This window comes from Oncorhynchus mykiss, chromosome 23 (genome assembly GCF_013265735.2).
Source record: "Oncorhynchus mykiss isolate Arlee chromosome 23, USDA_OmykA_1.1, whole genome shotgun sequence".
Lineage (NCBI taxonomy): Eukaryota > Metazoa > Chordata > Actinopteri > Salmoniformes > Salmonidae > Oncorhynchus > Oncorhynchus mykiss.
Genome location: NC_048587.1, coordinates 36,968,727 through 36,990,508, shown reverse-complemented (window position 1 = coordinate 36,990,508; position 21,782 = coordinate 36,968,727). Strand labels below are relative to the sequence as shown.

General features: G+C 47.2%; 1 protein-coding gene across 1 annotated transcript in view; it reads right to left on the bottom strand.

Moving 5' to 3' along the window:
* The window catches only part of hpse2 (heparanase 2), a 114,106-nt gene that overhangs the window by 12,029 nt on the left and 80,295 nt on the right, over window positions 1–21,782 (bottom strand). The window contains exons 10-11 of the mRNA XM_036960382.1: window positions 13,763–13,908; window positions 4,906–5,052 (exon numbers count right to left, since the gene is read on the bottom strand). Of these exons, the coding sequence (XP_036816277.1) occupies window positions 4,906–5,052; window positions 13,763–13,908 (293 nt within the window). The remainder of the gene's footprint in view (window positions 1–4,905; window positions 5,053–13,762; window positions 13,909–21,782) is intronic.

The following is a 21,782-nucleotide window of genomic DNA, read 5'->3' as shown; positions in this document are numbered from 1 at the left end:
TGCAGCGTGTGGGTCGCAGAAAACTGCAGAAAAAAGATCTGTTGAACAGCAAAGTACACGGGCACCTCCCTCTCATGCAGCTGCCAAATTGAGCAGAGACACCGCTGCCGAGCAGAGACACCGCTGCTGAGCAGAGACACCGCTGAAGAGCAGAGACACCGCTGCTGAGCAGAGACACCGCTGAAGAGCAGAGACACCGCTGATGAGCAGAGACACCGCTGCTGAGCAGAGACACCGCTGATGAGCAGAGACACCGCTGAAGAGCAGAGACACCGCTGAAGAGCAGAGACACCGCTGAAGAGCAGAGACACCGCAGATGAGCAGAGACACCGCTGCTGAGCAGAGACACCGCTGCCGAGCAGAGACACCGCTGCTGAGCAGAGACACCGCTGATGAGCAGAGACACCGCTGATGAGCAGAGACACCGCTGAAGAGCAGAGACACCGCTGAAGAGCAGAGACACCGCTGAAGAGCAGAGACACCGCTGAAGAGCAGAGACACCGCTGATGAGCAGAGACACCGCTGCTGAGCAGAGACACCGCTGCCGAGCAGAGACACCGCTGCTGAGCAGAGACACCGCTGAAGAGCAGAGACACCGCTGATGAGCAGAGACACCGCTGCTGAGCAGAGACACTGCTGCTATGCAGAGACACCGCTGCTGAGCAGAGACACCGCTGCTATGCAGAGACACCGCTGCTATGCAGAGACACCGCTGATGAGCAGAGACACCGCTGATGAGCAGAGACACCGCTGATGAGCAGAGACACCGCTGATGAGCAGAGACAACACTGCTATGCAGAGACACCGCTGCTGAGCAGAGACACCGCTGATGAGCAGAGACACCGCTGATGAGCAGAGACAACACTGCTATGCAGAGACACCGCTGATGAGCAGAGACACCGCTGCTGAGCAGAGACACCACTGATGAGCAGAGACACCGCTGATGAGCAGAGACACCGCTGCTATGCAGAGACACCGCTGCTGAGCAGAGACACCGCTGCTGAGCAGAGACACCGCTGCTGAGCAGAGACACCGGTGCTGAGCAGAGACACCGCTGCTGAGCAGAGACACCGCTGATGAGCAGAGACACCGCTGATGAGCAGAGACACCGCTGATGAGCAGAGACACCGCTGATGAGCAGAGACACCGCTGCTGAGCAGAGACACCGCTGATGAGCAGAGACACCGCTGCTGAGCAGAGACACCGCTGCTGAGCAGAGACACCGCTGCTGATCAGAGACACCGGTGCTGAGCAGAGACACCGCTGCTGAGCAGAGATACCGCTGCTGAGCAGAGACACCGCTGCTGAGCAGAGACACCGCTGCTATGCAGAGACACCGCTGCTATGCAGAGACACCGCTGATGAGCAGAGACACCGCTGATGAGCAGAGACACCGCTGCTGAGCAGAGACACCGCTGCTGAGCAGAGACACCGCTGCTGAGCAGAGACACCGCTGCTATGCAGAGACACCGCTGCTATGCAGAGACACCGCTGCTGAGCAGAGACACCGCTGCTGAGCAGAGACACCGCTGCTATGCAGAGACACCGCTATTGAGCAGAGACACCGCTGCTATGCAGAGACACCGCTGATGAGCAGAGACACCGCTGCTGAGCAGAGACACCGCTGCTGAGCAGAGACACCGGTGCTGAGCAGAGACACCGCTGCTATGCAGAGACACCGCTGCTGAGCAGAGACACCGCTGATGAGCAGAGACACCGCTGCTGAGCAGAGACACCGCTGATGAGCAGAGACACCGCTGCTGAGCAGAGACACCGCTGCTGAGCAGAGACACCGCTGCTGAACAGAGACACCGCTGCTGAACAGAGACACCGCTGCTGAGCAGAGACACCGCTGCTGAACAGAGACACCGCTGCTGAGCAGAGACACCGCTGCTGAGCAGAGACACCGCTGATGAGCAGAGACACCGCTGCTGAGCAGAGACACCGCTGCTGAGCAGAGACACCGCTGCTGAGCAGAGACACCGCCGATGAGCAGAGACACCGCTGCTATACAGAGACACCGCTGCTATGCAGAGACACCGCTGCTATGCAGAGACACCGCTGCTATGCAGAGACACCGCTGATGAGCAGAGACACCGCTGCTGAGCAGAGACACCGCTGCTATGCAGAGACACCGCTGCTATGCAGAGACACCACTGCTATGCAGAGACACCGCTGATGAGCAGAGACACCGCTGCTGAGCAGAGACACCGCTGCTGAGCAGAGACACCGCTGCTGAGCAGAGACACCGCCGATGAGCAGAGACACCGCTGCTATGCAGAGACACCGCTGCTATGCAGAGACACCGCTGCTATGCAGAGACACCGCTGCTATGCAGAGACACCGCTGATGAGCAGAGACACCGCTGCTGAGCAGAGACACCGCTGCTATGCAGAGACACCGCTGCTATGCAGAGACACCGCTGCTATGCAGAGACACCGCTGCTATGCAGAGACACCACTGCTATGCAGAGACACCGCTGCTATGCAGAGACACCGCTGCTATGCAGAGACACCGCTGATGAGCAGAGACACCGCTTCTGAGCAGAGACACCGCTGCTATGCAGAGACACCGCTGCTATGCAGAGACACCGCTGCTATGCAGAGACACCGCTGCTATGCAGAGACACCGCTGATGAGCAGAGACACCGCTGCTGAGCAGAGACACCGCTGCTGAGCAGAGACACCGCTGCTGAGCAGAGACACCGCTGCTGAGCAGAGACACCGCCGATGAGCAGAGACACCGCTGCTATGCAGAGACACCGCTGCTATGCAGAGACACCGCTGCTATGCAGAGACACCGCTGCTATGCAGAGACACCGCTGCTATGCAGAGACACCGCTGCTATGCAGAGACACCGCTGCTATGCAGAGACACCGCTGATGAGCAGAGACACCGCTGCTGAGCAGAGACACCGCTGCTGAGCAGAGACACCGCTGCTGAGCAGAGACACCGCTGCTATGCAGAGACACCGCTGCTATGCAGAGACACCGCTGCTGAGCAGAGACACCGCTGCTGAGCAGAGACACCGCTGCTATGCAGAGACACCGCTGCTGAGCAGAGACACCGCTGATGAGCAGAGACACCGCTGCTATGCAGAGACACCGCTGCTATGCAGAGACACCGCTGATGAGCAGAGACACCGCAGCTGAGCAGAGACACCGCTGCTGAGCAGAGACACCGCAGCTGAGCAGAGACACCGCTGCTGAGCAGAGACACCGCTGCTGAGCAGAGACACCGCTGCTATGCAGAGACACCGCTGCTGAGCAGAGACACCGCTGCTGAACAGAGACACCGCTGCTATGCAGAGACACCGCTGCTGAGCAGAGACACCGCTGATGAGCAGAGACACCGCAGCTGAGCAGAGACACCGCTGCTGAGCAGAGACACCGCAGCTGAGCAGAGACACCGCTGCTGAGCAGAGACACCGCTGCTGAGCAGAGACACCGCTGCTATGCAGAGACACCGCTGCTGAGCAGAGACACCGCTGCTGAACAGAGACACCGCTGCTGAGCAGAGACACCGCTGCTGAGCAGAGACACCGCTGATGAGCAGAGACACCGCTGCTGAGCAGATACACCGCTGCTGAGCAGAGAGCGCACTGAACAGAGAGTGCAGTTGCACTTGGCCAAAATCAATTCCAGTAATTAATTAAGTAATTATAAATGTACTCTGACGCCTCGCGACTCACCATTAACAGGTCTGCAACCCACCTTGGGTCGCGACCCATACTTTAAGAAAGGCTGTTAGATGATAGTGGGGTGAACAGGCCGTGGCTCGGGTGGTTGAGTTCCTTGATGATCTTCTTGACCTAGCAGGGGTTCCCAACCTTTTTTCCCAACCTCAAAAAGTATTTTTATAATTACGTTGATTTGACACTAATTTCCTGCAATTCTAAGTAGTTTAACAAGACTCTTTTAGATAGGCTATTTAATGATAATAATAATAATAATAATAGATAAGGCAAATAAAGTCTAGGCCTTATAAAGGGTTTATGGAGGCTTGAGCCTTTAAAGTTGTGCTTTATTTAGTAGAGCCACATGGTTCACTGATAGAGATCCCAAATCCTCCCGATTGAAGGAGAATCCCCCACCCTGTTTCCCATAGAGATGACTGAAGTTAGCTAGACGGACAGCTTTGTTATGGTAACCTAGGTCTCTCTGTCTCTCTCCTGTAAGTTGGACTTGTCAGTTTAGTGTGTGTGTGTGTGTGTGTGTGTGTGTGTGCATGTGTGCGTGTGTCTTGTCAGGTCAGTGTGTGTGTGTGTGTGTGTGTGTGTGTGTGTCTTGTCAGGTCAGTATAAGAAATAGGATACTCTATTAATAGAGCAGTGTGGATGTTTGATCAGAAAACAAGCGTTCCATGAAGCTCTGCTCTCTCTGCATAGCCCTCCGTCTATGTAGCCCGTAGCCCTCTGTCTGTGTAGCCCTCTGTCTGTGTAGCCCTCTGTTTGTGTAGCCCTCTCTATGTGTAGCCCTCTGTCTGTGTAGCCCTCTGTCTGTGTAGCCCTCTCTATGTGTAGCCCTCTCTATGTGTAGCCCTCTGTCTGTATAGCCATCTGTCTGTGATCAGCAGGATATATATAGAGACAGGGAGAAATATATAGAAATGGAGGGAGAGAGAGAAAGATAGAAAGGGAGAGAGAGAGCAGTAGAAAGGTGAGTGTGTGTGTGTGTGTGTGTGTGTGTGTGTGTGTGTGTGTGTGTGTGTGTGTGTGTGTGTGTGTGTGTGTGTGTGTGTGTGTGTGTGTGTGTGTGTGTGTGTGTGTGTGTGAATGTCAGACCCCTCCCACTGGGCACACACTGGTTAAATCAACGTTGTTTCCATGTCAGTTCAATGAAAATATGTTGAACGAATGTGGAATAGACATTGAATTGACGTCTGTGCCCAGAGGACTGCTACAGACCTGGCGTGAAGTCCGTCTGTCCCATAGGGCTGTACCAGGTACTGATGGACAGTCATGTTACGTAAGGTTCCCGCCAGCTTGATTTTCTTCCTGGACCGATGCAGGTTGATGATATAGATCGTTATGGATCCTCTCACGTAGTTACGACTGGAAGGAATAGAAGAGAAGAGAAGTATTCTAAATTTAAAAGCGAGTAAAGATAAACACAAATATTGGTTTTCATGGTCTTCTTTTTCTCACACACACACACACACACACACACACACACACACACACACACACACACACACACACACACACACACACACACACACACACACACACACACACACACTGCAGAGACAGAGAGACAGACAGAGAGGAAGTTCCTTGACTAGACCTTTTGTTGCTCTCACTACCTTTTTCTCACTATCTCTAGCGAGATCTGTAAGGGCCTTTAAAGTGTCATCCTCTGCCGAGCACAACAGAACCTTCAATAACTAACTAGGAGAAGAGTCCTTTTAAAGACAGAGGAAAGCCTTTGAAATGGTTACCTGGTATGTCAGGGATGGAACAATGCTGCCACCCGCCAATTTAATAACAGGAGCAAAAGAGTTGAAGAAGACGGGTCAATCTGAACGTGTTCCATTAACTCCATGGAATCTAGTTCTTCTCTTCATTAGAATCCTAAATCCATTTTTTTGTATCTACATTTATATTAAAGCGGCAATCAGAAGTTGAAACAATAACAAAGCGTTCTCCTTGCACCTGTTCCGGTAAAAAGCTGAGGGATGGTGCTGAAGAAGTGCAATCCCTTTCAGAGACAGAGCTGTGGAGGCAAGGAATGATCATCCCTGCTATCAAAATGAGAGTTTTAACAATGTTTTGAGGCTATATAGTGTTTGTTTACATTTACTTTGTTTACAAACATGGGAGTAAAACAAGGTTATGTTTTGGGTTGTGATGGGGTACGACAGTTGAACTAAGCTTATGATGTATTTATAAGTTATACTGTATTCTTCAACAAACAATAGGTACATATCATTAATTTACAAGTTATACTGTATTCTTCAACAATCAATAGGTACATATCACTCATTTATAAGTCCAGAAATGGATGTAGCAACTGCAGATTGTCCTTTTAAACCGTATTTGATGTAATTGCCCTCCTGTCCTTGTTTCTAGATACAGTACACTTCATAATACTGTCAAATATGCCCAGGTTGAAGGGATCTGAGATGTTTTGATATGATCAGAACCTAAGACCTGAAGTCCCTACTCACATCACATTCAGGGTCAATTGGAGAGTGTGAAAGTGTGGGACAGACAATACAGCATGAGTCCCAGTCTCTGGAACAGAGTGCTGGGGACAGGAGATTTTAGCCAAAGGTAAATATCTACAAGAGAAAGATAAGGCAAACATGATAACATTTAATAACCGTCTAATGTGAAGGGAGGATCAACACAACTGGAGTGGTACCATATGTTTCTGGGTGTCTGTGTGTGGTGATACCATATGTTTCTGGGTGTCTGTGTGTGGTGATACCATATGTTTCTGGGTGTCTGTGTGTGGTGGTACCATATGTTTCTGGGTGTCTGTGTGTGGTGATACCATATGTTTCTGGGTGTCTGTGTGTGGTGATACCATATGTTTATGGGTGTCTGTGGGGTGATACCATATGTTTCTGGGTGTCTGTGTGTGGTGATACCATATGTTTCTGGGTGTCTGTGGGGTGATACCATATGTTTCTGGGTGTCTGTGTGTGGTGATACCATATGTTTATGGGTGTCTGTGGGGTGATACCATATGTTTCTGGGTGTCTGTGTGTGGTGGTACCATACGTTTCTGGGTGTCTGTGTGTGGTGGTACCATACGTTTCTGTGTGTCTGTGTGTGGTGATACCATATGTTTCTGGGTGTCTGTGTGTGGTGATACCATATGTTTCTGGGTGTCTGTGTGTGGTGATACCATATGTTTCTGGGTGTCTGTGGGGTGATACCATATGTTTCTGGGTGTCTGTGTGTGGTGATACCATATGTTTATGGGTGTCTGTGGGGTGATACCATATGTTTCTGGGTGTCTGTGTGTGGTGATACCATATGTTTCTGGGTGTCTGTGGGGTGATACCATATGTTTCTGGGTGTCTGTGTGTGGTGATACCATATGTTTATGGGTGTCTGTGGGGTGATACCATATGTTTCTGGGTGTCTGTGTGTGGTGATACCATATGTTTCTGGGTGTCTGTGTGTGGTGATACCATATGTTTATGGGTGTCTGTGGGGTGATACCATATGTTTCTGGGTGTCTGTGTGTGGTGATACCATATGTTTCTGGGTGTCTGTGTGTGGTGATACCATATGTTTATGGGTGTCTGTGGGGTGATACCATATGTTTCTGGGTGTCTGTGTATGGTGATACCATATGTTTCTGGGTGTCTGTGTGTGGTGATACCATATGTTTCTGGGTGTCTGTGTGTGGTGATACCATATGTTTCTGGGTGTCTGTGTGTGGTGATACCATATGTTTCTGGGTGTCTGTGTGTGGTGATACCATATGTTTCTGGGTGTCTGTGTGTGGTGAAACCATATGTTTCTGGGTGTCTGTGTGTGATGATACCATATGTTTCTGGGTGTCTGTGTGCATTGATATATGTTTCCGAGGACCACATTGTTCAGGATCAGTGTAGGGCTTTGTCAGACAGGTTGACTAGCGATCCCTCTCTGATCATCAATCTCTCTATCTCTCTCCTTCTGTCTCTCTCTCCTTCTCTCTCTCTCCATCTCTCTCCTTCTGTCTCTCTCTCCTTCTCTCTCTCTCTCCATCTCTCTCCGTCTGTCTCACTCTCCATCTCTCTCTCTCCATCTGTCTCTTTCTCCATCTGTCTCACGCTCCATCTCTCTCTCTCCATCTGTCTCACTCTCCATCGGTCTCACTCTCCATCTCTCTCTCCAGCTCTCTCTCCATCAGTCTCCCTCTCCATCTCTCTCTCCATCTGTCACACTCTCCATCTCTCTCTCTCCCTCTCTCTCCATCTGTCACACTCTATCTCTCTCTCCATATATATATATATATATATATATATATATATATATATATATATATCTGTCTCCATCTCTCTCCCTCCCTCTCTCTCTCTCCATCTCTCTCTCTCCATCTCTCTCTCCACCGGTCTCACTCTCCATCTCTCTCTCTCCATCTCTCTCTCCACTGGTCTCACTCTCCATCTCTCATCTCTTTCTCCATCTCTCTCGCCATCTGTATCACTCTCCATCTCTCTCTCCATCTGTATCACTCTCCATCTCTCTCACCATCTGTATCACTCTCCAACTCTCTCTCCATCTCTCTCCGTCTGTCTCCCTCTCCATCTCTCTTTCCATCTGTCACACTCTCCATCTCTCTCTCCATCAGTCACACTCTCCATCTCTCTCTCCATATATACTGTATATATATATATATCTCTGTCTCCATCTCTCTCTCTCATCTCTCTCTCCACCAGTCTCACTCTCCATCTCTCTCTCTCCATCTCTCTCTCCACTGGTCTCACTCTCCATCTCTCTCTCCATCTGTCTCACTCTCCATCTCTCTCTCCATCTGTCTCACTCTCCATCTCTCTCTCCATCTGTCTCACTCTCCATCTCTCTCTCCCTCTCTCTCTCTCTATCTCTCTCACCATCTGTCCCACCCTCCATCTCTCTCTCCATCTGTCTCACTCTCCATCTCTCTCTCCATCTGTCTCACTCTCCATCTCTCTCTCTCCATCTGTCTCACTCTCCATCTCTCTCTCCATCTGTCTCACTCTCCATCTCGCTCTCTCCCTCTCTCTCTCCATCTCACTCTCCATCTCTCTCTCTCCCTCTCTCTCTCCATCTGTCTCACGCTCCATCTCTCTCTCCATCTGTCACACTCTACATCTCTCTCTCCATATATATATCTCTGTCTCCATCTCTCTCTTTCCATCTCTCTCTCCATTGGTCTCACTCTCCATCTCTCATCTCTCTCGCCATCTGTATCACTCTCCATATCTCTCTCCATCTGTCTCACTCTCCATCTCTCTCTCCCCATCTCTCTCTCCATCTCTCTCTCCATCGGTCTCACTCTCCATCTCTCTCTCCATATATATATCTCTATCTCCAGCTCTCTATCCACCGGTCTCACTCTCCATCTCTCTCTCCATCGGTCTCACTCTCCATCTCTCATCTCTCTCGCCATCTGTATCACTCTCCATCTCTCGCTCCATCTCTCTCTCCATCGGTCTCACTCTCCATCTCTCTCTCCATATATATATCTCTATCTCCAGCTCTCTCTCCACCGGTCTCACTCTCCATCTCTCTCTCCATCGGTCTCACTCTCCATCTCTCATCTCTCTCACCATCTGTATCACTCTCCATCTCTCTCTCCATCTGTCTCACTCTCCATCTCTCTCTCCATCGGTCTCACTCTCCATCTCTCATCTCTCTCGCCATCTGTATCACTCTCCATCTCTCTCTCCATCTGTCTCACTCTCCATCTCTCTCTCCATCTGTCTCTCTCACGGCTTCTGGTTATTGTTCACTCTTTGTCTCTACATCTCATCGTACATCAAAGAAACACTAAGCAGACACACAGAGATCCTATTCAAGTGACTTGAATAAATTCAAACGAACACTCTGTTGACAGAGAACAGAACCAAGGTTGGTCACGTCTGTATACAGAAACCAGTGTCTGTCTGTCTGTCTTCGTGTCAGACAGTGTAATCGGTCAGGCCTGGACAGTTTCTTCTGCTTAACTATTGGAGCCTTATGCCTTATGCCAAACATTTCTCAGGGCTGGGTTGGATCAGACAGAGAGAGTTGGAGGGATAGATACCCGTAGATTAGACAGAGAGCTGGAGAGAGGGATAAAGACAGTCCAGCATTTCCAAAATGATGAGGTTCTGAGGCATTAGAAGCAGTAACGTAAACAATCCTTCCCGTTGTTTGATGTTGGAGCATCGGTTCAGAGTAAAACAGACCATGCTAACCGCTAAATGTCTGGAAGGCTGGAAATCGCTAACTGGCTACCCGGATAGAATAATACAATACCCTTGATAGCAAAATAGTAATGAAACCGCCAACATAGTAAAGAGGATAGATGTTGAGATCCAGATATAAGTCCCTTGCCAGGGGCTACAGACTCCCATCATAAGAGGCGATAGTCACCGTCCTATCCTTCCAGGTGCCAGATGGAAAGCACTTGATGACAACCATTTCATGTCTGCAGATCTGTCAACAGGCTACACCATAGGTTGCAGATCAGATGTGAGGTATATCTATATCGGTGTCAGTAGATACAGTCTCTAGAGAGTACTCTTTGCGCCAAACCTGTAACTATGATAGAATAGACGACTATAAACAAATCCAATTGCTTGGAGCAGGGGACAGAGATCAAAGAAAATGTCCACCAGCAAAGACGGAAGACTGATACTCCCTTATATGTGTTAATTGTATATTTAATATATACATGTGCCTTCAGAATGTTATGTTACAACCTTAGAAAAAAGTTTTTTAGAAATGTTTGCAAATTTATTACAAATAAAAAACATTTTATTAGTCACATGTGCCTTACAGTGAAATGCTTACTTATGAGCCCCTAACCAACAATGCAGTTAAAAAAAATACGGATAAGAATTAGAAATAAAAGTAACAAGTAATTAAAGAGCAGCAGTAAAATAACAATAGCGGGACTATATACAGGGGGTCAATGTGTGGGGGCACCGGTTAGTTGAGGTAATATGTACATGTAGGTAGAGTTATTAAAGTGACTATGCATAGATGATAACAACAGAGAGTAGCAATGCAAATTGTCTGGGTAGCCATTTGATTAGGTGTTCATGAGTCTTATGGCTTGGGGGTAGAAGCTGTGTAGAAGCCTCTTGGACCTAGACTTGGCACTCCGGTACTGCTTGCCGTGCGTAGCAGAGAGAACAGTCTTTGACTAGGGTGGCTGGAGTCTTTGACAATTTTTAGGGCTTTCCTCTGACACTGCCTGGTATACAGTCCCTGGATGACAGGCAGCTTAGCCCCAGTGATGTACTGGGCCGTACCCATTACCCTCTGTAGTGCCTTGGGGTCAGAGGCCGAGCAGTTGCCATACCAGCCAGTGATGCAACCAGTCAGGATGTTCTCGATGGTGCAGCTGTAGAACCTTTTGAGGATCTGAGGACCCTCTTCACGGATGTGTTTGTGTGCTTGGACCATGATAGTTCGTTGGTGATGTGGACACCAAGGAACTTGAAGCTCACAACCTGCTCCACTGCAGCCCCGTCGATGACAATGGGAGCATGTTCGGCCATATAGTCATGAGTGAACAGCGAGTACAGGAGGGGACTGAGCATGCACCCCTGAGGGTCCCCTGTGTTGAGAATCAGCGTGGCAGATGTGTTGTTACCTACCCTTATCGCCTGGGGGCAGCCCATCAGGAAGTCCAGGATCCAATTGCAGAGGGAGGTGTTTAGTACCAGGGTCCTTAGCTTAGTGATGAGCTTTGAGGGCACTATGGTGTTGAACGCTGAGCTGTAGGCAATGAATAACATTCTCACATAGGTGTTCCTTTTGTCCAGGTGGGAAAGGGCAGTGTGGAGTGCAATAGAGATTGCGTCATCTGTGGATCTGTTGGGATGGTATGCAAATTGGAGTGGGTCTAGGGTTTCTGGGATGATGGTGTTGATGTACCTTATTTAAGTATTCAGCCCCTTTGCTATGAGACTCAACATTGAGCTCAGGTGCATCCTTTTTCCATTGATCATCCTTGAGATATTTCTACAACTTCATTCGAGTCTGCCTGTGGTAAATTCAATTGATTGGACATGATTTGGAAAGGCACACACATGTCTATATAAAATCCCACAGTTGACAGTGCATGTCAGAGCAAAAACCAAGCCATGAGGTTGAAGGAATTGTCCGTAGAGCTCCGAGACAGGATTGTGTCGAGGCACAGATCTGGGGGAAGGTTACCAAAAGATTTCTGCAGCATTGAAGGTCCTCAAAAACACAGTGGCCTCCGTTATTCTTAAATTGAAGAAGTTTGGAACAACCAAAACTCTTCCTAGAGCTGTCCGCCCGGACAAACTGAGCAATCGGTGGAGACAGGCCTTGGTCAGGGAGGTGACCAAGAACCCGAAGGTCACTCTGACAGAGCTCTAGAGTTTCTATGTGGAGATGGGAGAATGTTCCAGAAGGGCAACCATCTCTATGGCAATCCACCAACCAGGCCTTTATGGTAGAGTGGCCAGACAGAAAGGCACTCCTCAGTAAAAGACACATGACAGCCCGCTTGGAGTTTGCCAAAATGCTCCTAAAGACTCTCAGACCATGAGAAACAAGATTCTCTGGTCTTATGAAACCAAGATTACACTCTTTGGCCTGAATGCCAAGTCTGGAGGAAACATGGCACCATCCTTACAGTGGTGAAGCATGGTGGTGGCAGCATCATGCTGTGAGGATGTTTTTCAGCAGGGAGACTAGTCAGGATCAAGGCAAAGAATGGAGCAAAGTACAGAGAGATCCTTAATGAAAACCTGCTTCAGAGCGATCAGGACCACAGACTGGGGCGAAGGTTCACCTTCCAACAAGACAACGACCCTAAGCACACAGCCAAGACAATGCAGGAGTGGCTTCGGGACAAGTCTCTGAATGTCCTTGAGTGGCCCAGCTAAAGCCAGGACTTGAACCCGATCGAACATCTCTGGAGAGACCTGAAAATAGCTATGCAGCAACGCTCCTCATCCAACCTGACAGAGATTGAGAGGATCTACAGAGAGGAATGGGAGAAACTCCCCAAATACAGGTGTGTGTAGATTGATGAGACATTTTGAAATCCATTTTAAAATAAGGCTGTTACGCAACAAAATGTGGAAAAAGTCAAGGGTTCTGAATGCTTTCCAAACAACATTATAGTTATTGCATATAGATAGTGTAGTGTGTGGAGTAGGGTGAACAGTTGTAACTGAGCCGTGTGTGTAGGTGGGACAGAGGGCATTAAGTCTGGTGCTGAAAGCTCTGCTGACCTGATACACATCCCATACGGCTGGGTTAAATGATAACCTTGAACAGGGGGAACAGGGGGACGGTGCTGCTCTTTATCTAGTCTGGCACAGACGTCCCTATTGTACCTACCCCTCCGTTTCCCCTCACCCTCCCCCCAAAACCCCCTCCAACCGGGATAAAGGACTGGCACACCTGTCACCGCCGCTTTCACGAAGAGAACAGTCCCTCACACGCCTGATAAGTGATACCTGTTAAGTTTTATGGCCTGGCCTCTGAAAGACTGAGGTGCCTGGACGACGGTTATTTATGAGATGTAGTTACAGGCAGACTAGGTAGAATTGTGGAAGACTGGGTTATTGATGTGATTTAGTATGGCTAGAGTGGCTTATTAATGGATTCAGCCACGGGCCAATTTTTTTCGGCTGTTCAGGGGGCCGGAACTTAATTACAAATATTCTGTAGACTGCAAATTGACCACAAGAAGTCCAAACAGATATATAATGTTTGACTAAAATACAATCATTTTAAACCTTGCTTACATTTGTATGCGATCACATCTCTCTGTTATGCGTGGGAATACTTGGGAACAGATTTCTTAAATTAAAACCACTTGGAGCTGATTTCCTGGTGATTTTATTATGTCCAACAATTAAAAAAATATATATAGATTATATTTATTTTTTGTTGTTGAAATGTTTATAGAATGGGAGAGACTAGACACTATGCCTCAGGTGTATTGAGAATGTAACACCAAGGGAAGGAAGATGGGACAACAAAGCTATAGAAGTCTAATCTGTGATTGCTTTTTAGCCACCTGACAAAGTGGTACTTTTTGAAGCTGGTATAGTGTATTGTATATGGCTGTAGCTTTTACTTGTGGAAGCTGGTACAATGTGCGTAGATCCGTAGTTTGTCTCGTATAACCCTCCCTGGTCGTGGTTTCCTCTGCAAGCCTGCTACCCGCACTGCCAACACCCTGGGACCGACCAGACGCTTGAACACCAGGGACAACCAGTAGTCCTGGAACACACACACACACACACACAGACAGACAGACAGACAGACAGACAGACAGACAGACAGACAGACAGACAGACAGACAGACAGACAGACAGACAGACAGACAGACAGACAGACAGACAGACAGACAGACAGACAGACAGAGACAGACACAGAGACACACACACAGGGAGGGGACACCTGTTACACAGTGAAAAACCACACACAGTATGCACAGTCAGGTAGCAAAGTAAGCATGAGATTCCACAATGATGTTGCGTGGACACAGACATGAGAAGGGCATGCGTTAGCTTAGCGGGTTAACATATCCTTTAGTGAGTGTGTTAACATTCCCATACTGTTCCATTGAGTCCATTGACTTGTCAACACCGATATAAGGTCTGGCTAAATGGTCGTGCAGTATGTCAGAACAGGGGGTTGTAGAGGTGCAGAGGTGCTAAAACACTCCACTATGTCTGACAACAGTTGTATAAAACATAAACAAAACTTAAGATACCACAGAGAGTGTGTTGAGTGAATCCACTGGATGTGAGCTCCTTAGGGTTTACAAGTGTCCAATTCAATGTAAATCACACATATCACTATTCACCTCAATTATCTGGAGGAAAAAAACATTTGGGAAAAGCAGAAAGGTCGTACGGGTGTCTACTCCTGTTTCAGCCACCATGGTCGACAAGACCAGAGGTAGAAGCTGGATACCAGATGTTTCAGTCTTTATTGAAAGAGACAATATAATACATACTCCCCTCTCCCCTACCCCCTCTCCTCTCTCTCTCCTGTACTGCCCATCTCCCCTCTCATAGCCCTCTCTCCTCCCCTCTATCTCCTGTACTGCACCTCTCCCCTCCTCTCCCCCCTCTCTCTCCTGTCCTGTCCTGTCCTGCCCCTCTCCTCTTCTCTCCTCTCCTCTCCTCTCCTCTCCTCTCCTCTCCTCTCCTCTCCTCTCCTCTCCTCTCCTCTCCTCTCCTCTCCTCTGTCCTGCCCCTCTTCCATTTTCTTTTCTCTGCTTTCTTCCCCTGTCCTGCCCCGCCCCTCTCTTCCCTGATATCTCTTTCTCCTATTCTGCCCCTCTCCACTCTCTCTCTCTCTACCCTGTCCTGCCCCGCTCCTCATCTCTCTCTCTCCTGACCCTCTCCTCTCTGCCATGTCCTGTCCCGCTCCTCATCTCTCTGCTCTCTCTCTTCTGACCCTCTCCTCTCTGCCATGTCCTGCCCCGCTCCTCATCTCTCTGCTCTCTCTCTTCTGACCCTCTCCTCTCTGCCCTGTCCTGCCCCGCTCCTCATCTCTCTGCTCTCTCTCTTCTGATCCTCTCCTCTCTGCCCTGTCCTGCCCCGCTCCTCATCTCTCTGCTCTCGCTCTTCTGACCCTCTCCTCTCTGCCATGTCCTGCCCCGCTCCTCATCTCTCTGCTCTCTCTCTTCTGACCCTCTCCTCTCTGCCATGTCCTGCCCCGCTCCTCATCTCTCTGCTCTCTCTCTCCTGACCCTCTCCTCTCTGCCCTGTCCTGCCCCGCTCCTCATCTCTCTGCTCTCCTGACCCTCTCCTCTCTGCCATGTCCTGCCCTCTCCTCATCTCTCTGCTCTCTCTCTTCTGACCCTCTCCTCTCTGCCATGTCCTGCCCCGCTCCTCATCTCTCTGCTCTCTCTCTTCTGACCCTCTCCTCTCTGCCATGTCCTGCCCCGCTCCTCATCGCTCTGCTCTCTCTCTTCTGACCCTCTCCTCTCTGCCATGTCCTGCCCCGATCCTCATCTCTCTGCTCTCTCTCTCCTGACCCTCTCCTCTCTGCCCTGTCCTGCCCCGCTCCTCATCTCTCTGATCTCTCTCTTCAGATCCTCTCCTCTCTGCCATGTCCTGCCCCTCTCTTCTCTGATATCTCTCTCTCCTATCCTGCCCATCTTCTCTGCAGTCTCTCTCTCTCCCCTATCCTGCCCCACTCATCTTCTCTCCACTGTCCTGCCCCTACCCTCTTCTCACCTCTCTCCCCTGCCCTTCCCTTCCCATCTTCTCTCCCCTATCCTGCCCCTATCCTCTTCTCTCCTCTCTCCCCTGCCCTTCCCTTCCCATCTTCTCTCCCCTATCCTGCCCCTATCCTCTTCTCTCCTCTGTTCTCTGTCCTGCCCCCCCCACCTCTCTCTCTCTCTCTCTCTCTCTCTTTCTCTCTCTCTCTCTCTCTCCTGTCCGGTCCCCATCTATTCCCTGCTTTTTCCTCTGTCCTGCCCCGCTCTCTCGCTCTATTTTCATGCCACTCTCCTCATCTCTTCTTTTCTCTCCTGTCCTCTCTCTCTCCCCTGTGCTGCCCCTCTCCTCTTTTCTTCTCCGCTCTCTCCCCAAAATCAACACCTCACCAGAGGTTCTGAACAACATGTGTGTGTCAGGAAGTTCCCATGCAATCCTGCATATGGCAACATTTAAGGCTTTTTTTTCCCCCACCAGGCCAAGCTTTAACTTAATTTGCTACTCCGCCATCGGGAAAGCCCAGAGTACAGTAAGAGTACAGAACAGAAGTGTAAAATCTGGGCTATAGACAGGGCTATCGGCAGCTGGGAATAGAGCAGACACTAATATTATGAAGAAATCTGTAGATTCTGAGGTAAAACAAAGAGCAGTTCTTCGGGTGAAAGCCTTGGAGCGTACACTGTGGTTACATGAGTGCCTTTCTCTTGCAAGATGGACAGATAATATCAAACATTGCGGAAATGATATTATTCTCCTTTTACACTGTGTCTGGCTACGTTAGAAACTTCCGTTAGCAAAGTGCATGCCCTGCCCACCTCAGGATTTCTCCTCTTTCCAGCCAATTCTTCCCTGTTTTTGGTGGGTTGTAAATGAATTTGTCACATAAATGTTGCTGGATAGATTTATTTAAGAAGAAAAATAATGCACATTTCATCTCTTGCTTGTACAAAACACATTTTCCCGCTGATTTAATGATCGCAATCTTTGCACAGGTCGGTGCTCTTTTTTGTAACGTTAAAAAGCCAAATCTCACAAATCAATTTTTTTTGCGCATTGGTCAATTCAAGAGCAGCACGTTTAGATTATAAAACAGGGAGCTATCATTTTTCTTATACATAGTCTACACCTAATGTTTAATATGCAAGAGGATTTGACAAAAACAATCATGAAAATAAGTGAAAGCGATGATGAAAGCTACAGCAGACTGTGCGATTGTGAGGGGCGATACTTTATAACTCCGTTGGTAGCGCATGGTACTTGTAACGCCAGGGTAGTGTGTTCGATTCCCGGGACCACCCATACGTCAAATGTATGCACCATGACCGTAAGTCGCTTTGGATAAAAGTATCTGCTAAATGACATTATATAATATACAGTTGAAGTCGGAAGTTTACATACACTTAGGTAAAATCATTAAAACTCGTTTTTCAACCATTCCACAAAATTATTGTTATCAAACTATAGTTTTGGCAAGTCAGTTAGAACATCTACTTTGTGCATGACACAAGTAATTGTTCCAACAATTGTTTACAGACAGATTATTTCACTTATAATTCACTGTATCACAATTCCAGTGGGTCAGAAGTTTACATACACTAAGTTGACTGTGCCTTTAAACAGCTTGGAAAATTCCAGAAAATGATGTCATGGCTTTAGAAGCTTCTGATAAGCTAATTGACATGATTTGAGTTCATTGGAGGTACCGGTTTGCAACTGCACATGGGGACAAAGATCATACTTTTTAGATAAATGTCCTCTGGTCTGATGAAACAAAAATAGAACTGTTTGGCCATAATGACCATCGTTATGTTTGGAGTAAAAAGGGGGTGGCTTGCAAGCCGAAGAACACCATCAAAACTGTGAAGCACGGGGGTGGCAGCATCATATTATGGGGGCGCTTTGCTGCAAGAGGGACTGGTGCACTTCACAAAATAGATGGCATCATGAGGAATTAATATTATGTGGATATATTGAAGAAACATCTCAAGACATCAGTCAGGAAGTTAAAGCTCGGTCACAAATGGGTCTTCCAAATGGACAATGACCCCAACCATAGTTCCAGTTGTGGCAAAATGGCTTAAGGACAACAAAGTCAAGGTATTGGCGTGGTCATCACAAAGCCCTGACCTCAATCCCATAGAAATGTGTGGGCAGAACTGAAAAAGCGTGTGTGAGCAAGGCCTACAAATCTGACTCAGTTACACCAGCTCTGTCAGGAGGAATGGGTCAACATTTCCCCAAATAATTGTGGGAAGCTTGTGGAAGGCTACCCGAAACGTTTGACCCAAGTTAAACAATTTAAAGACAACGCTACCAAATACTAATTGAGTGTATGTAAACTTCTGCCCCACTGGGAATGTGATGAAGGAAATAAAATGTGAACTAAATCCTTCTCTCTTCTATTATTCTGACATTTCAAAAGTTTTAAAATAAAGTGGTGATCCTAATTGACCTAAAAGAGTGAATTTTTACTTGGATTAAATGTCAGGAATTGTGAAAAACTGAGTTTAAATGTATTTGGCTAAGGTGTATGTAAACTTCCGACTTCAACTGTACAGTGCATTCGGAAAGTATTTTGACCCTTTCTCTTTTTCCACATTTTATGGATTACATTTTTAACTCATCAATCTACACACAATACCCCATAAAGACAATGTAAAAACAAGTTTTTAGACATAAAAATACCTTATTTATACCTTACTTATTTACATAAGTATTCTGACCCTTTGATATGAGACTCAAAATTGAGCTCAGGTGCATCCTGTTTCCATTGATCATCCTTGAGGTGTTTCTACAACTTGGAGTCCACCTGTGGTAAATTCAATTGATTGAACATGATTTGAAAAGGCACACCTCTGTCTATATAAGGTCCCACAGTTGACAGTGCATGTCAGAGCCAAGCCAAACTAAGCCATGAGGTCGAAGAAATTGTCTGCAGAGCTCCGAGACAGGATTTTGTCGAGGCAGAGCTGGGGAAGAGTACAACAAAATGTGTACAGCATTGAAGGTCCCCAAGAACACAGTGGCCTCCATCATTATTAAATGGAAGAAGTTTGGAACCACCAAGACTCTTCCTAGAGCTGGCCGCCCGGTCAAACTGAGCAATCGGGGGAGAAGGGCCTTGGTCAGGGAGGAGACCAAAAACCCGATGGTCACTTTGACAGAGTGGGGTATTGTGTGTTGATTGATGAGGGGGAAAAAACGATTTAAGCAGTTTTAGAATAAGGCTGTAACGTCACAAAATGTAGAAAAAGTCAAAGGGTCTGAATACTTTCTGAATGCTCTGTATAAAGACGCTGGTTGGATAGAGGGTCATTTAATGCAAATGTATTTAACTATACTCAAGTGTATATGAAAATTGTTATTTTCAAATATTATTATTCTATCAATATAATAACAAAACACATAAAAAGGCCATATATGGTTTATATATGGTAGCATGGGTCTTATATATAAAAAGTGTATGTGTGTGTGTGTGTGTGTGTGTGTGTGTGTATGTGTATGTATATATATATATATATATATATATATATATATATATATTCAACGAAGTTTAAACATGAGTTCCCACCTAAACTGATGGATTACATTGACTTTTTGTCTGTCATTATACAATTATTTATGTGCTATAATTCAGTCAATATTTGATGGATTTCTTATTTATTTAAAAAGCATTGAGTAGCTTCATTATGCAACAATACCAGAACTATATTGTTGATCTTTTATAAAATCTTATATTCTATGAGTCTATAGATATACATATGTTGGTTTGCCTAACCTGGGCTCCAAGAGAGAAAACCCATCAGGTCAGTGAAACTTCATGACCTCCACAGTAGTCTTTCTCTGTCTGATCTGTGAGCTGTGTTTAATGATCAGGTTTAACCAGGCTGATCTGTGTTCCTGATTTACTAACTGAGAGAGATGGAGATGTCAATGAGTTTCCTACAGGATGTGCCCAGTTAGACATCTGAAGAGCAGGGAGAGAATCAGGGAGAAAATACACCCAGGGACGGATAGTACTGTAGATAGTCCACGGGGAGAATCTGGTAGTTTAAAGATATCAGTTTAGATATAGCGTACCGGTAGTAGCCACTTCCATGGGTAAATAGCATATAGTAGTGAGAAAGAACTGGATGGCGAAGAACTTGTGTTTGAAACATTGCAGTCAATAGAGAGGGGAGAATCTTCAGCATCTACCTAGTGAGGAAAGAGGCAGGGCAGGTGCCAGAACCAATCAGTTGGATGGGCATTTGATTTCCATAGGGGCTGGCACTATTTTTTCACGGAACCTCCTATGGTAAAATTATTTTAATCGGTTTTATAGTAAAGACGTAATTTAACTGTCATGTTTTCATCTGATTGTCAAACAAATCACTTTAAAAAGTAGGTTACCTTTGCACGTTTGTCCAAAATAACGCCAGCAGCCGAACAGTGCACTGTGCACCCGCTAACTTTCCATAAATTCGCAAATGGCTGAAACTACCACACCGGAGAAAAGCATCTGTGCAAGCATCTGACAGCGCTCCTCTGTCTTACTATATGAAGCCCATGTATCTGATGCTGTCTGGCCAAACATAATATGACATGACATGCCATACTCCTTTTGGCCAGACAGCATCAGATACATGGGCAGTAGGGCAGTAGACCAGGAGAAGAGGAGGGAGGGCAAGGAGGTATGGTAGGCCAGGCCCCCTAAGTCCCACCCATAACACCGGCCCTAGAGGGAGGGAAAGATGGAAGGATGAATAAAGGGCAGTAGGCCAGGAGAAGAGGAGGGAGTGCAGGCTAAATGAGAGCCAGACTGTGTGACTGAAAGCTTGTTAACAACAGCCTTTACAGATAAAAGTGTAAGGTTAACCATTAGGCTGTATCAGTACAGGGCCTTGCCCATTAGTGATTTAATGCTTCTAATTACACTAACTGAATAAGAGAGGGTAGGATTAATGTTTTTAATTACAGTGACTGTATTAGGAGAGGGGTTAACAATGTGCAGTCTGTTTTAATTAGGGGCACGTATAAAAAATAAATATTAAAAGCTGCAGTAAACAGTAACACAAAAACACAATTTTATCAACCATAGAACACAGAAAACCAGAGAAGCATTTATTTCAATAGCCCTCTGTGTCCTTAAACACTGGAATCCTAGACAGAGTAAATAAGAATGTTGTGTGGATAGGAATAAACACACAGTTAACACACTCTTTGGCAGCTACAGTGTGGTGTCATGACATGAACTGGGATTGCATAACCATAGCCACTTAACATTTTACTGTTATAGTGAGAGACAGAATGTATCAGAAACCCAGGGGTGTATCCAACAATGGAGAGAGAGAGAGAGAGAGAGAGAGAGAGAGAGAGAGAGAGAGAGAGAGAGATGATGGGGTCTCGTAGAAGAATGGAAAAGTAATGAGAGAACGAAGGAGGGTGAGAGAGCTAAAAAAGAATGAAAAGAGAGGCCTATAAAGAGGGAGAGCAGAGGGAGGCTCATATCTGTTAACAGACAAACCACCCAGGAAGCAGGCTAATACACTAAGCTGATGTCACATCCCAAACTTCTTCACATGTGCTAGGTCAAAAATAGACTGAGGGAGAGGGAGTTCAGGAGAGGAAAACAGAATGACGGAGAAAGGATAGGGAGAAGACGTAGGTAGACCCACTACAACTACTGGACCTAGACCATGGAGGAGAGGAATAGTAGTGGTGGGGTTGAGGGGTGAGCGGATAAAGTGAGTCCTAGGTTTGACTGGGTCAATTGTCAGAACGGTGTCCAATGAGTGTTCAGAGAGATGGAAAGGGACATGTGGTTGGTATGTGAATACATCTCTGGGGCCTGCGGACAGCCCTGGCCTGTAGTGGTTCCCCCCAGCAGGTAGGCTGGCAGAGCAGTCCGACGCCCAGCCACAATAAAAGCATTAGGAT